This window comes from Pogoniulus pusillus, chromosome 1 (assembly GCF_015220805.1).
Source record: "Pogoniulus pusillus isolate bPogPus1 chromosome 1, bPogPus1.pri, whole genome shotgun sequence".
Classification (NCBI taxonomy): Eukaryota; Metazoa; Chordata; class Aves; order Piciformes; family Lybiidae; genus Pogoniulus; species Pogoniulus pusillus.
The window spans coordinates 21,630,872-21,646,469 of record NC_087264.1 but is presented as its reverse complement, the minus strand read 5'-3'; the positions used below and the strand labels follow the sequence as shown (position 1 = coordinate 21,646,469).

At 48.1% G+C, this 15,598-nt stretch overlaps 1 protein-coding gene across 5 annotated transcripts in view; it reads right to left on the bottom strand.

Annotated features, from left to right (window-relative positions):
- Positions 1-15,598, bottom strand: part of DCAF5 (DDB1 and CUL4 associated factor 5) — a 98,431-nt gene that overhangs the window by 13,873 nt on the left and 68,960 nt on the right. For all 5 annotated transcript variants that reach the window (XM_064143562.1, XM_064143590.1, XM_064143581.1 and 2 more), the window contains one exon: positions 9,749-9,815. In XM_064143562.1, coding sequence (XP_063999632.1) covers positions 9,749-9,815 — 67 coding nt within the window. The remainder of the gene's footprint in view (positions 1-9,748; positions 9,816-15,598) is intronic.

Below are 15,598 nucleotides of genomic sequence, written 5' to 3'. Positions count from 1 at the left end.
GTAAACTTCATGTTCTCATTGCTGAAGAGGTTTGCTGTTCTCCTTGAACTCAGCAGGAGCTCTTTCAGCTCAAATAGCTTCTAGTGTAAGCCCTAAGCTGAACTTGCAACAACTTGCCTTCTAAACCAAGAGTCAGAGTTCTCCTGCAATGCACATTTCCTAGAGAAGAACTTGCATTAACATTGAAGGGTAGCAAGAAGGAAGAGTCAAGAAGAAGAAAACAAACCCGAGGCATTCCTACACCACCTTCTATTTGTCAGGTTAGACAGATGATAAAGAAGCAATCTTGTGCCCAGACTCTCTCCTCCTAGAAAATGTAGTCTATGCCTTCCACTCACTGTAACTGCATTCTGAACACCAGATTGGTGTGTATGTGGTGAACGAAGCATGATAACAACCTAGAAACGAGGAGCCATCCAACTCCTAGAAATTCACAGACAGATCTTTTTACTGCTCCTGGGAAGCGTTCTGTTTGTGCAAATCATTATCTGCAGACCAGACTGCAGTCTCATGGCACCCTGGGACAGAAAGATAGCATGTCTGAAGAAGGGAAAAGAGACAGCAAGTAACTCCAAGGACCAAAACACGGGGCCACGTTAACCACTTTACATAGAGAACGAAAGCTCATTTAAAATAAAGACAACTTGAAAGGGAGACTATTGCTCCAGCTGACTTCTAATTACACTCAGCAAAAGCTACCTGGAACAGTTCTCTTCTTTGGGTACACTTGTAACTTCTGTGAAGGTTCAGAGAGAAGTTCTGCCCTCAGTCACTGGAGCAAGACTTCACCAGTGTTAAGCAAAGCTGACTGACTGAAGAGCAATCAGTCATTAAATATCAAAGTGGGCTTCTTTGATTCTCTTTCACGTCTTAGGAGATTCCTCACAGCCTTTCATGCTGTTCACCCTGCTAGACAATCATGACCACATTTATGGCTGATGGCAAGCTGCCCCACTCCCACGGCATTCCTTCCAGACAGATCACAGCTGTCAATCCAACTGCGTCTATCAAGCTGACAGTAGATTGTTACATCAAGTTCAGTTCTCAGCACATTTATCTTAACCCAACAGACAAATGTGGCAGGGAAGATGGCCTCAGGAACAAAGGGACAATTCTCTCAGGAAAGGTTTCCAAGTCTAAAAGAAGTTTTAATGATCCATGGACTCAAGCTGCCAGGGTTCACTACAAAACAAGAAGTACGCCCTAGAAAACACTTACAAAAGAGTCAGCAGCTACAGACAATGAGCAAAGCAAGAACTGTAGAATTGGAGATGAACTACAAACTTAGGGTACTGTGAAGAACTTCCCCTAACATCCAGACTATACTTCCCCAGCACAACTTGAGACTGTGTCCCTTTGCTCTATTGCTGGTTGTCTGGGAGAAGAGACCAACCCCACCTGGCTACAGCCTGCCTTCAGGTAGTGGCAGACAGCAATGAAGTCTGCCCTGAGCCTCCTCTTCTGCAGGCTGCACACCCCCAGCTCCCTCAGCCTCTCCTCACAGGGCTGTGCTCCAGGCCCCTCACCAGCTTCGTTGCCCTTCTCTGGACATCTTCCAGTACCTCAACATCTGTCTTAAGATTGTGTCCCTTCATTCTGCTGCTGGCTGCCGGGGAGAAGAGCACAACTCGACCTGGCTACCACCTATAGAGATGTCTACTAAGCTGCCAAAGCCATTACTTCTTGCTTTGCTTTATGATTTTAGGGTTCAAATATTATGCTAATGAAACCCTTCTTAATTACACAGTTTGGGAAATATTTATGGAAATGAGTTGACAATTCACATGTTGAGAACATGCAGTCCTCTCAGCATCCTCGTGGCCCTGCTCTGGACACACTCCAGCATCTCCACATCCTTCTTGTCATGGGGGCTCCAGAACTGGATGCAGTACACCAGGTGGGGTCTCAGCAGAGCAGAGTAGAGTAGAAGAATCACTTCCCTGACCCTGCTGGCCACACTTCTCCTGATGCAGCCCAGGCTCTGCTTAGCTTTCTGGGCTGCAAGTGCACACTGCTGGCTCCAGTTGAGCTTCTCGTCCAGCAGCAGCACCCCCAAGTCACTCACCTCAGGGCTGCTCTCCAGCCCCTCACTGCCCAGCCTGCATTTGTGCTTGGCATTGCCTCGACCCAGCTGCAGGACCTTGCACTTGGTCTTGTTGAACCTCATGAGGTTGGCTTGTGCCCACCTCTGCAGCCTGTCCAGGTCCCTCTGGGTGGATCCCTACCCTCCAGCCTGGCTGCTGCACCACCACAGCTTGGTGTACTCAGCAAACTTGCTGAGGCTGCACTCAGTGCCTCTGTCCATGTCAAATCATTGAGGAAAGTGCCTTAGTGCAGAAACCCTGCAAGAACTCAGTCCCTAAACAAGTGGAATTATTCCAAACATTAAAAAACAACAATGAACCAACAGCAACTGACAAAGCACCAGAGGACCTGCTGGGGTAAGGAAGAATCCTCTACTGGCTCTGCAGTAGTGGAGTTAAATTACCTCATTCAAAAGAAGTCCTTTCTATCTAGGACACTGTAAAAGAAGTTCCATTTGTTGTTCATATAAGGTAGAAAGACGTTGCACAGACTAAAGCATAACTTCATACAAGCCTTATGAATTACTCCAAGTGCTGAAAACTCCTGAGAAGAACCAGATATTTGCAGCTGCTGCCAGTGTGCCATAGCACAGCATTCCAGTGCAGGCCTTGGCACTACAGTAAAAAGCTTCTTTAAAATTAATTTAGTTTTTGTTACTAATAATCCAGGACACATTTAGACCACAGGCCACTGCCCTGCCATTTGAATCCTGTGAGGTCATGATGCACTAACAGAAGAGGGATACTAGAGTTTGGAAAGAAATGCAGAGCACAGTGCAAGCAAACATGCACAGCATACAGGACCTCTCTGCAGCGGATTGTGTTTAGACTCCATAAAAAGCCTCTCTCAGGTCACTTGCAACACCTCTATGCATTTTGTACAACGCATGCCAGCAGATGGCTTTGCTCCTCGGAGACCTGGCTGCAGAGAAGCTACATTTGAACACAAGCACTCCTGTCCTGCAAGCACATGGTCCTGCAAGCACATGGTCCTGCAGCATCCCTTCAAGTCAAGTCAGGAATCTGACTACAGCTCTGGCAGCAGCAACAGCAATTTTAAGGTTTCTCAGCAGCGCAAGCAAGGCTGACTTTGTCTGCATCAAATATGGAGTGAGAACAGCAAGAGCTGGCCAAGATCCTTCCTCTTCCCAGTATGATTAGAGGAGACAGTTTGGAGAAGGCACCAGAGGACTCTAAGTACTTCTGCTATAGCAAAAGAAAGTTTACTGATTGTATTACTGTAAGAAAGCAGCTGCAGTTCCAGCTGCGGACTGCTTCCTTTGTCAACTTCATACAGCCAGTCTCTAGTGGTGTTCCCGGGCACAGTTCTGTTCAATATCTTTATCACTGATCTGACCAGGGGATTGAGTCCAGCATCAGCAAGTTTGCAGATGATACCAAGCTAGGAGCAGGTGTGGAGCTGTTGAAGGGTAGGAGAGCCCTGCAGGGGGACCTTGACAGGCTGAATGGGTGGGCACAGTCCAACAGTATGAGTTTTAACAAGGCCAAGGGCAGGGTTCTACACTTTGGCCATAACAACCCCAGGCAGCACTACAGGCTGGGGACAGAGTGACTGGAGAGCAGCCAGACAGAGAGGGACTTGGGGGTGCTGGTAGAGAGGAGCTGAAGATGAGCCAGCAGTGTGCCCAGGTGGCCAGCAGAGCCAATGGCATCCTTACCTGGCTCAGGAGCAGTGTGGCCAGCAGGACAAGGGAGGTTCTTCTGCCACTGTGCTCAGCACTGCTCAGGCCACACCCTGAGTGCTGTGTCCAGTTCTGGGCTCCTCAAGAGAGCCCTTCTCTGTGTCCAGAGCTGGGGGTGTGCAGCCTGCAGAAGAGGAGGCTCAGGGCAGAGCTCATTGCTCTCTACAACTCCCTGAAGGGAGGCTGTAGCCAGGTGGGGTTGGGCTCTGCTGCCAGGCACCCAGCAACAGAACAAGGGGACAAAGTCTCAAGTTGTGCCAGGGGAGGTAGAGGCTGGATGTTAGGAGGAAGTTGTTGTCAGAGAGAGTGATTGGCATTGCAATGGGCTGCTCAGGGAGGTGGTGGAGTCACTGTCCCTGGAGGTATTCAAGCAAGGCCTGGCTGGGGCACTCAGTGCCATGGTCTGGTTGCTTGGCTAGGGCTGGGTGCTAGGTTGGACTGGATGATCTTGGAGGTCTCTCCCAACCTGGTTGATTCTATGAAACCCACCCTCCAACTCCCAGGCCAACTAAAAGGATCGGCAAGGCCCCTAGTGAAAGTACAGGTAGCAGTGGGCTGTTGTGAGCTCCTGCCTGAGGCAACCAGGTCTTCTAGGCAAACACCCACTTTGCCTTGCCTATGCCTAGGATCAGCCCTGTGCTGGTCTTGCACCTCTGCAGAGGCTGCAAAATCTCGTTGTTGAAATATCATCATTTTCCTCTAGAGCATGCAAAAAGCTGTAGTGGCAGTGGCTATTTTTGGATGTATATTTTCTGCTTGGCTTTGGCTGCTGCTAAATACCAGTTATAGCTACCTATGTCTTATCTATACCAACCCTCCCACCCTTGCTATCACCAGCAGAGCTGAACAACAGTATGAAAGCTAAACCAAAATTACTACAGAGGTAAACTTGGGCACACCCTTTCCACTTTGTTCTCCCTTGTGGCCTGAGATACAGTGTGTTTAACTGCCCAGGTTGCAATGGTTTTTACACAGCACTATTGGAACCATGCAAATCACCACCACCAACTCCTTCTGAACACCAATGGAACAAAACAACTGAAATTATCCCACAACCAATAGCTGGGTTGCTGTGGGTTTTTTTGTTGGTAGTGGTTGATTGGTTTCGATTTTGTTTCTTTTAAGTTAGTTTGTTTGTTTTTTTAACTAGAGGTATGGAAATGGTTATCCAACAACAAGTTAACCTGGTTAACAAGCTACCCATGGCACAGCAATGCGCCCTGTTGGCCAAAAGGCCAAGGGGATCCTGGGGTGTATTAGGAAGAGTGTGTCCAGCAGATCAAGGGAGGTTCTCCTGTCCCTCTACTCTGCCCTGCTGAGAAGTCATCTTGAATACTGAGTTCAGTGTTGGGCTCCCCAGTTGAAGTGGGACAGGGATCTGCTGGAGAGGGTCCAGCAGAGGGCTAGGAGGATGATGAGGGGACAGGAGGGCATGGCTGATGAGGAGAGGCTGAGGGACCTGGGGCTGTTTAGTCTGGAGAAGAGAAGACTGAGAGGGGATTTGATAAATGTTTTAAGTATCTGAAGGCTGCCAGGAGCAGGGGGACAGGCTCTGCTCACTGCTCCCTGGGATAGGACAAGGAGCAATGGATGGAAGCTGCAGTACAGGAGGTTCCAGCTCAACACAAGGGGGAACTTCTTTCCTGTAAGGGTCCCAGAGCACTGGCACAGGCTGCCCAGAGAGGTTGTGGAGTCTCCTTCTCTGGAGCCTTTCAAGGCCTGTCTGGATGTGTTCCTCTGTGATCTGTGTTAGATAGTACTGACCTGCTCAGGCAGGGGGTTTGGACTGGATGATCTCCTTGGGTCCCTTCCAACCCCTGACATCCTCTGAGCCTATGAAAATTGCTTGCCTGTGCATTTATACTGTTCTGATAGCTGCAAACTGTCTGGTGCAATACAAGTAGGAGCTTCAGTACAATTAGTTGTCCGGTTGCTGGTGACTAAGGCTTCTTCAGCCTCTTCCGGTGCTCAGTGTTACAGAATCATAGAATGGGTTAGGTTGGAAGGGACCTCAAGGATCAGCCAGTTCTAACCCTCTGCTACAGGCAGGGACACCTCCCACTAAAACAAGTTGCTCAAGGCCTCATCCAACCTGGTCTTGAACACCTCCAGGGAAGAAGCAGCCACAACCTCCCTGGGTAACCTGTTCCAGTGTCTCACCACTCTCACTGCAAAGAACCTCCTAACATCTAGTTTGAATCTCCCCTCTGCCAGTTCAAACCCATTACCTCTCATCTTGTCATTACGAGACCTTGTCAATAGTCCCTCCCCAGCCCTCTTCTAGCCCCCTTCAGATACTGTAAGGCCACTATAAGGCCTCCCCAAATCCTTCTCTTCTCCAGGCTGCAGAGCCACAACTCTCTCAGCCTGTCCTCAGAGCAGAGCTGCTGCAGCCCTCTCAGCATCCTCATGGCCCTGCTCTGGACTGGCTCCAATGGTTCCATGTCCCTCTTGTGTTGGGGGCTCCAGAACTGCACACAGAACTCCAGGTGGGGTCTGAGGAGAGCAGAGTAAAGGAGGAGAATCCCCTCCCTTGCCCTGCCGGCCACGCTGCTCTTGCTGCAGCCCAGGACACAGTTGGCTGTCTGGGCTGCTTGTGCACACTGATGGCTCATGTCGAGTTTTTCCATCAACCCAGTCCCCTAGGTCATCTATTATTCCTCTTATCAGCCTAGGACTTGAGAACTTAAACCACAAGACATCTCCAATGAGATAACCCTGCTCAAATGTTATGAAAAGATCTGTTGCTGAATTCTTCGAGTTTAAAGCAGTGTCTGCATTTGCAGTGAGCAAGGGGTGGGGGGGAAGGGAAGAAACCTTGCATCAGTTCTCTGAAAACTGGTGCAATGACTTTAGTAACTGGACCACAACAACAAATCCTTCCTTGCTAACAGTTACAAAGACAGCATTAAAAAGGGGTCTGAAGTGTAGTTTGCTGTTCTGATTTAGCAAAGTTTTTCAGAGGTGTGGTGACAGTGTGCTCACGTCAACTGAAGGATCCCCAGCTGCCTTCTCCATGGCAAACAAGTATCATGTCACTCACACAGCGTCTTTGAGCAATACTTTGGCAGCAAGAGACAAGCTCCGAGTTGCAAGGGTGATTCAGAGTAGTGGGTGAAGAATGTAAATTCCATTTTACAAAACATTTGGTCTACAAAGCCCTCTATTACCCCACAAGACATGTCAGGTTCTGTCTTAACAGGGATTCTTTACCAGCTAAGAGACCAAGTTTATAGGAGAAAGGTTTAAATAGTGCCTGAAGTGCTAATACATTAACAGTCCTGCTAGGCAGGTCATGTAGGGCTGATGCCTCCTCTCCTACTTTGCCTTAGAGTCAAGTAAAACCTATGGGAACTCAGGACTGCTTTTTCTTCTGCCAGACTGATGTATTAACTTTGCTAGAAGCTGTTCCTCTGAAGAAAACTGGGATTTGAAGAGGAAACTGCCTAACAAATTCTCCAAACAAACAATCAGCAATCACTTCTGAAGCAGAGTGGAAAGCTGGGTGGGAAGTACTTGATGGAGAAGAAAGTGGGAAAAATGGACAAAGTGTTCCACCTTCAAAAAAGAGCAAGAGGCAGCAAAAAAGCAACTAACCTTCTGCCACAGTAAATCCTGGCTGGTTCAGAACAATCTGAGACTTTGGAGAGAGACAGCCAATAAAACTCCTCCATAGAATAGTTTCCTAAGCACTTAGGAAATACCTTTTTTTCCATGGGCCACTCCACCTTGCAGTAAATCCTGTTGAGGAAGTGGACTAAACAAAACCACAGGCAGAGTTTCCAGTCGAGGGGGGAATGACTCAATGCAACCTACTGGGAGGACACCTCTAAGTTACAATTATTTACAAAAGTAGAGCAGAATTGGTTCCATGTTCCTGGCAAAGCACCAGCACAGGTAACTGCATTCCTCCAACTTGCAGTAGGTTGGGAATTGTCTCACCAGTGTGTTCCTGCCCACTTTTCTTCATCTTTGGTGTAGTAACGCTGCCACCCCTGCACGTCAACAGAACAATCCATCTCAGAGTTGTTAAACATGCAGCAGGCAAAAATATGAGCCTTGCAAAAAAAGTTGCTACTTAGAAGTGGAGGTTGTAGCCAGGTGAGGTTGGGCTCTTCTCCCAGGCAACTAGCAACAGAACAAGGGGACACAGTCTCAAGCTGTGCCAGGGCAGGTCTAGGCTGGATGTTAGGGGGAAGTTGTGGCCAGAAAGAGTGATTGGCATGGGAATGGCTGCCCAGGGAGGTGGTGGAGTCGCTGTTCCTGGAGGTGTTGAAGCAAGGCCTGGCTGGGGCATTTAGTGCCATGGTCTGGTTGATTGTCTAGGGCTGGGTGCTAGGTTGGAGTGGATGATCTTGGAGGTCTCTTCCAACCTGGTGGATTCTATGACTCTTTAAGAAGCACTGAATGAGCCTAGCACAGGTGATTTGGATGGCCAGTGTGTTAGCTGACACAGAAGCTGAATCCTTACGTCTAGCAAAACAAAGGTCATCAGTTTTGCTGAAATGTTTCACCAATATCTGCTCAAGTTAAGAGACTGAGACATAAAAATTCCCACTACAGGATCTTCTGAACTCATGAAGCAATCACTGACAGTAACTGACATTAAGTAATTAATTTTGTAAGTAAAATGTTGCAAGTTTACTAACACACTTCCTCATGTTACAAAAGCCAGAAGTAAAGCTGACCAAAATACACATGACATAGTTTTGTGGCAATATTTTTGGAAGCCTGCATGGGAAAGGGTCAAAAATGAGTCAAATGTGGTCATTTTCACCAGGTGATAGTGCTAAAATGTTAGCACATAAGTGCTCCGCATTAGAAACCACTGGAAGGGCTTGGATTTAAGAGGGAAGAAAGATGGAAAGAGAGGCTAATGTATTGGAGCTGAGGAACTACTGTCTTAGAATCATAGAATATTGTCTTATGCTGCAAGGTTCATTATGGGATGAACATTAGCCAGCAGTGTGCCCAGGTGGCCAAGAAGGCCAATAGCATCCTGGCCTCTATCAGGAATAGTGTGGTCAGCAGGACCAAGGAAGTCTTTCTGCCCTGTACTCAGCACTGCTCAGGCCACACCTTGAGTACTGTGTCCAGTTCTGGGCTCCTCAGTTTAAAAAAGAGGTTGAGGTGCTGGAAGGTGTCCAGAGAAGGGCAGCAAGGCTGGTGAGGAGCCTGGAGCAGAGCCCTGTGAGGAGCAGCTGAGGGAGCTGGGGGTGTACAGCCTGCAGAAGAGGAGGCTCAGGGCAGACCTCATTGCTGTCTACAACTACCTAAAGGGAGGCTGTAGTCAGGTGGGGTTGGTCTCTTCAGCCAGGCACCCAGCAACAGAACAAGGGAACACAGTCTCAAGTTGCACCTAGGCAGGTTTACGCTGGACATTCGGAAGAAATTCTTCATGGAAAGATTGAATGGGAATGAGCTGCCCAGGGAGGTGGTGGAGTCCCCATCCCTGGAGATGTTTAAAAGGAGGCTGGATGAGGCACTTAGTGCCATGGGTTAATGAGAAGGGTTCGGCAATAGGTTGGACTCGATGATCCTAGAGGTCTCTTCCAACCTGGTTAATTCTGTGAGTCTGTGAAATTCCTTAGTAACAGAGCCTAAATTCTCCAGTGAACTCAGATCAGCTTAGAAGCACAAGAATTCATAGGCAATGGAGAGGAAAGACACACCCTGCTGCAGCCACAGCTCTCTCTCTTCATTAGTTCATCTAAAAGTTTTAAATGAGTGTTGTATGAAAAGAGAAATAAAATCAGTACGACGAAAGATTCAAATGGCATTGGCTATTGCCACCCAGATCAAGCATTTGTAAGATCTCCTCATCTAGATCTCATCCCAATTACTCCAGATTCAGAGATCTAAGTAAGAACAGATATTTCAAAAGAGAAATCCACCCAAAACACTACAATTTGTCAAGTCACATGTGCCCCCTCCTCCAAATTCCAATCCAACAAAACTTACCTGCTTCTGGATCTGGAGGAATCCTCCACATATACAAATTGAAGTCATCAGAGCCTGAAAGGATGTACTGTTGGGAATAAAAATAAAAGCAGTTTACCACAAAGTTCTTTCATTGTTGATACAGTTTCTCCAACCCAAAAATTATTTTAAAGGTTGTTTTATTGTTCTTTGCACATCACTGACCAACTTACTCTTAAAGTGGGGCTGAGTTACCAGCATAAAAAATGTTGTGTGCATATAAACAGAGTGGAGAAGAGGAGGCTCCCAGGGGACCTCCTTGTGGCCTTCCAGGATCTGAAGGGGGCCTACAAAAAAGCTGGGGAGGGACTTTTGAGGCTGTCAGGGAGTGACAGGACTGGAGGGAATGGAGCAAAGCTGGAGGTGGGGAGAGTCAGGCTGGAGGTGAGGAGGAAGTTGTTGAGCATGAGAGTGGTGAGAGGCTGGAATGGGTTTCCCAGGGAGGTGGTTGAGGCCCCATGGCTGGAGATGTTTAAGGCCAGGCTGGGTGAGGCATTGGGCAGCCTGCTCCAGGGTAGAGTGTCCCTGCCCATGGCAGGGGGTTTGGAACTGGCTGATCCTTCTGGTGCCTTCCAACCCTGACTGATTCTATGATTCTATGAAACAGATCAAAACTCAAAAGCAGGCTTTATGTATCTAATGCTTGCTGCTCAAAGTGTACATTTTCTTTGCTCTGCAGGGCTGTGGGTTTTAGTTAGCTGTAATGCAAGCATGTCTAGATGAAACTCTCCTATCTTGCAGCCTGCAACTCTGGCATTTTTTTAATGTCAAATACTTCATCCTTTCTTATCTCCTGAATAACTAAGGAAAACTCCATCAAACACATACCTAAGATGGGAGCTGTCCACACCCATCACACACAAGAGCAACACATCTGGCTCATCAGTCTATTAAAACCCACCAGAAGACAGTCACCGAGGATAATGTTGAACAATGCACAAAACCAAAGCTAAACATTCACTGTCAACAAGTCTCAAGCAATCTAAACAACTACATTTACCACACTGGTCATAGCTACTCTGAAGCAATGGAAGGCTGCCCTTTTCAGCCAGCACATGAAGGCTAAGCCATCTCTTTATTGCACAGAAGTTTAGGCAATGCACATTCTGAAGTAGCTTAACAGACTACAGATGAGCACTGAAATGACAGGTGACATTTGGCATGGTAGAAACTTTACGCCTCTCGGTTATGAGAGGCCACAAACCATGCCTTCTCCTCAAATATCTCCAATTGACTGTACTCCCTGACATTTATTTCTTCTCAGATTAAAGATGAGATGACTTGCAAAGGAAGTTAAAGCAGATTCCAATTCCAGCTATACCAGTAGAAACAGAGCAATCTGTAGCACTCAACTGACTTCTGCTTAATCAATATAGTCTAGAAGTTGGGGGGGGTTATTTTACTGTTATGGCAGAGGGAAAAGAGAAGAAATGGAGTAACTCCGTCCACTTTCTGACCTTTGATAGGAGACAAACATATTTCAACCAAACAAAATAGTTTTAGCCAAACAAAACTGTTTTTTGTATTGGCATTCTCTAGGGATATATAAACTCATCAGGCAAAGCAACATCAAGCAGTGAGAAGCCAAGTCCTGAAATAACACAGGACTAAGATGTAAGTAAACAACAACAACAACAACTACACTAACATGGAGACAGCTGCTATAAATTGACATACATTCTGCTTCCAATGCTCATTACATTCCTGCAGTGTTCGGACGTTTCCAGCCACAAAAATGAAATAACCAACCACTAAAACCCCTCCTTTGGTCTCCTATTAACACAATCTATCATTCTTTTTTCTCTTAAGAAAATAAGCAGTTACAAATGCAGTTCTGCTGATTTTCTGACAGATAAGAAGCACTAACCAAACAGAAGTTCCTTGGAAAACTTGCACGCACCAGTTCTGCACCACTCAGAGCCATCCTTGCCAAGCCAGCAAGTTAATTCCACAAGCCAACATGATCAAGCACTTAGGTTGCTCACTTCAAGGAATCAAAGAATCAGCAAGGTTAGAAGAGACCTCCAAGCTCATCCAGCCCAACCTAGCACCCAGCCCTAGACAAGCAACCAGACCATGGCACTAAGTGCCCCAGCCAGGCTTGGCTTCAACACCTCCAGGCACAGCGACTCCACCACCTCCCTGGGCAGCCCATTCCAATGCCAATCACTCTCTCTGACAACAACTTCCTCCTAACATCCAGCCTAGACCTCCCCTGGCACAGCTTGAGACACTGTCCCCTTGTTCTCTTGCTGGTTGCCTGGGAGAAGAGCCCGACCCTACCTGGCTACAGCCTCCCTTCAGGGAGCTGTAGCCAGCAATGAGGTCTGCCCTGAGCCTCCTCTTCTGCAGGCTGCACACCCCCAGCTGCCTCAGTCTCTCCTCACAGGGCTCTGCTCCAGGACCCTCACCAGCTTCCTTGCTACCCTTCTCTGGACACCTTCCAGCATCTCAACATCTCTCTTGAATTGAGGAGCTCAGAACTGGACACAGCACTCAAGGTGTGGCCTGAACAGTGCTGAGCACAGGGGCAGAATAACCTCCCTTGTCCTGCTGACCACACTGTTCCTGAGCCAGGCCAGGATGCCATTGGCTCTCTTAGCCACCTGGGCACACTGCTGCTTCATCCTCGGTTCCTCTCTACCAGCACCCCCAGGTCCCTCTCTGCCTGGCTGCTCTCAGCCACTTTGTCCCCAGCCTGTAGTGCTGCTTGGGGTTGCTGTGGCCAAAGTGTAGAACCCTGCACTTGGCCTTGTTCAATCTCATCCCACTGGCCTCTGCCCACCCATCCAGCCTGTCAAGGTCCCCCTGCAGGGCTCTCCAACAGCTCCACACCTGCTCCTAACTTGGTGTCTACTTCCCTTTCACGCAACTGCTCATAAGCATTAACTCAGAGCAGTCTGAGAGCCACGGTCCCAAAACTACACAGACTAAGGCTCATACAGACAATCTCCCAGCAATTGGAAAGAAAGCACTTCTAATATGTTCTGCTACATAAAAAAATGCTACATTGGGAAGGAGGGAAGTATTAAAGTTGTAAAGATGTAGCCAATTGTTAGCATTTATTATCATGAAAGCACTCCAGGCACCTCCTAGATCCTGTGTTGTGGTTCCAACAGATATGGCTCCTCATCCCCTTCCCTGGAAGCTTTCAACGTCAGGTTGCACAGGGCCTTAAGCAACCTGTCTAGTGGCAAGTGTCCCTGCCCATGGCGAGGAGGTGATCTTTAAGGTCCCTTCCAACCCAGACTACTCTATGATTATGGCTGAAGCAGAAACTGGTTTGCCAAGAGTATGTGGGAAAAGTGGTGGCTTCTAAAACGGCCAGAAAGCTCGGAAGTTACGCCTGTAACACCCTTGTTTTCCTCTTAAACCAAACATGTTGCCACAACTCCTCAACGTGAGAGTCACTTAGCACTTCATGTCATGAATCAAACAAACCTACCAGTGATGACAAGCCCCAAAGTCACAGATTTCAGATATCCTGCACCAGACACACAGCACAAACACATCGCGGAAGTACAGGCAAAGAAGTGTCTGTCAGACTCTGCCAGGCAGCTTCCAAACTGATTTGCAGAGGAACACACTGTGCATCCTGCAGAGCTCAATGGCCAGTTGTCTAGGAAATCTGCTGCATGAAGGAGGGCCACCAAGTTGATCAGAGGGCTGGAGCACCTCTGCTATGAGGATAGTTTAAGGAAGTTGGGGATCTGAAGGCTGGAGAAGAGAAGGCTTTGAGGAAACCTTGTGGTGGCCTTCCAGTGTCTGAAGGGGGCTACAGGAAGGCTGGGGAGAGACTACTGACAAGGTCTTGTAATGACAGGACTAGGGGTAATGGGTTTAAACTGGCAGAGGGGAGATTCAAACTAGATGTTAGGAAAGGGTTCTTTCCAGTGAGGGTGGTAAGACACTGGCACGGGGTGCCCAGGGAGGTTGTGGAGCACAGAAGCACCCAATCTTTGATCACATTCTGTGCTTCTGTGCTCCACAACCTCCCTGGAGGTGCTGAAGGCCAGGCTGGACGAGGCCTTGAGTGACCTGTTCTAATGGGAAGTGTCCCTGCCTCTGGTGGGGGGTTGGAACTGGCTGAGCTTTCAGGTCCCTTCCAACCTAAGCCATTCTCTGATTCTTTGAATTCCCACCAAATAAAAACATGCTACTAGTGAAGTATTGCTGAGCAACCCGAGCTAACTGAAGACATCCTTGCTCATTGCAACAAGATGGACTAGAGGACCTCAGGGATGGTGCGGTCAGCAGGAGCAGGGAGGTCATTCTGCCCCTGTACTCTGCACTGGTTAGACCACACCTTGAGTACTGTGTTCAGTTCTGCCCCCCCCCCAGTTTAGGAGGGACATTGAGATGCTTGAGCGTGTCCAGAGAAGGGCGATGAGGCTGGGGAGAGGCCTTGAGCACAGCCCTGTGAGGAGAGGCTGAGGGAGCTGGGATTGCTTAGCCTGGAGAAGAGGAGGCTCAGGGGTGACCTTATTGCTGTCTACAGCTACCTGAGGGGTGGTTGTGGCCAGGAGGAGGTTGCTCTCTTCTCTCAGGTGGCCAGCACCAGAACAAGAGGACACAGCCTCAAGCTATGCCAGGGGAAATTTAGGCTTGAGGTGAGGAGAAAGTTCTTCACTGAGAGAGTCATTGGACACTGGAATGGGCTGCCCGGGGAGGTGGTGGAGTCGCCGTCCCTGGGGCTGTTCAAGGCAAGGTTGGACATGGCACTTGGTGCCATGGTCTAGCCTTGAGCTCTGTGGTAAAGGGTTGGACTTGATGATCTGTGAGGTCTCTTCCAACCCTGATGATACTGTGATACTGTGTGATACCTTTGAAGGTCCCTTCTGATCCAAAGCATTCTATGAAGGACTGACTGAGGTAGTTCTATTTAGCTTTAGAGGTAGCAAAACGCAGAGTGTGCTTGCAGGGATGTGGACTAATGAAAATCTGATTCCACTCCCAAGACTGTAACCAGGATCAAGATCCTGGCTGCTTACTTGCTACTTTTGAGGTCACACCTGGAGTACTGTGTCCATTTTGAGACCCTGATACAAGAGTGACACTAATGAATCAGACAGAGAGTGCAGAAAGGCTACTGGGGCTGAAGGCTAATGACCTGCAAGGAACTGCTAAGCAACCTGACCTTATTTAGCCATAAGTGAAGGGGCAGAGAGGACGTCAACAGCCTCCCAATGTCTGAAGGAATCCAGCAGCTGGGGACAGATTCTTTTCAGAGGCATGCAGCGGATGTTCAGGAAGCAACAGTCACAAGTCATAGCAAGGGAAATTCCAGCTGAGCACAAAGGAACAGCAAGTTCAGGCAAGTACAACAAACACTGCAACTTGGCACCAGAAAGGTGCTGAAATCTCCACCCTCCCAAACCCCAAATTTACCTGGAGAATTCCCTGAGCAACCTAATCTGACTTTGAAGATGCTCTGCTCTGAAAAGCAGCTTAAAACAGATTATCTCCAGACCAATGGCCCAATTAAATTGATTCAAAGATTACCAAAAATCAAAAGGGAAATAATTGTCTTGGTGGCCTGGGGTTAGTTTTGAGGTTAAGGGGCAGGAAGGGAGAGGTGGGCAGTGCCAGGAAAACACCCATCTGAAATGTCTCCACTCCATCACATATCACAGCTTGGTAGAAACTGCAAATGGAAAGACAAACTCTGACAACAGAGTCTCAAGCTGCAGCTGAGCACAGGGCTTTGCACACACTCGGGTGGTCACACTCCAGGGAATTTGAAATAAACTGGCAAAGAAATGCTTATGGATTGAATCATAGAATCATAGTATCAGTCAGGGTTGGAAGGGACCACAAGGATCAGCCAGTTCC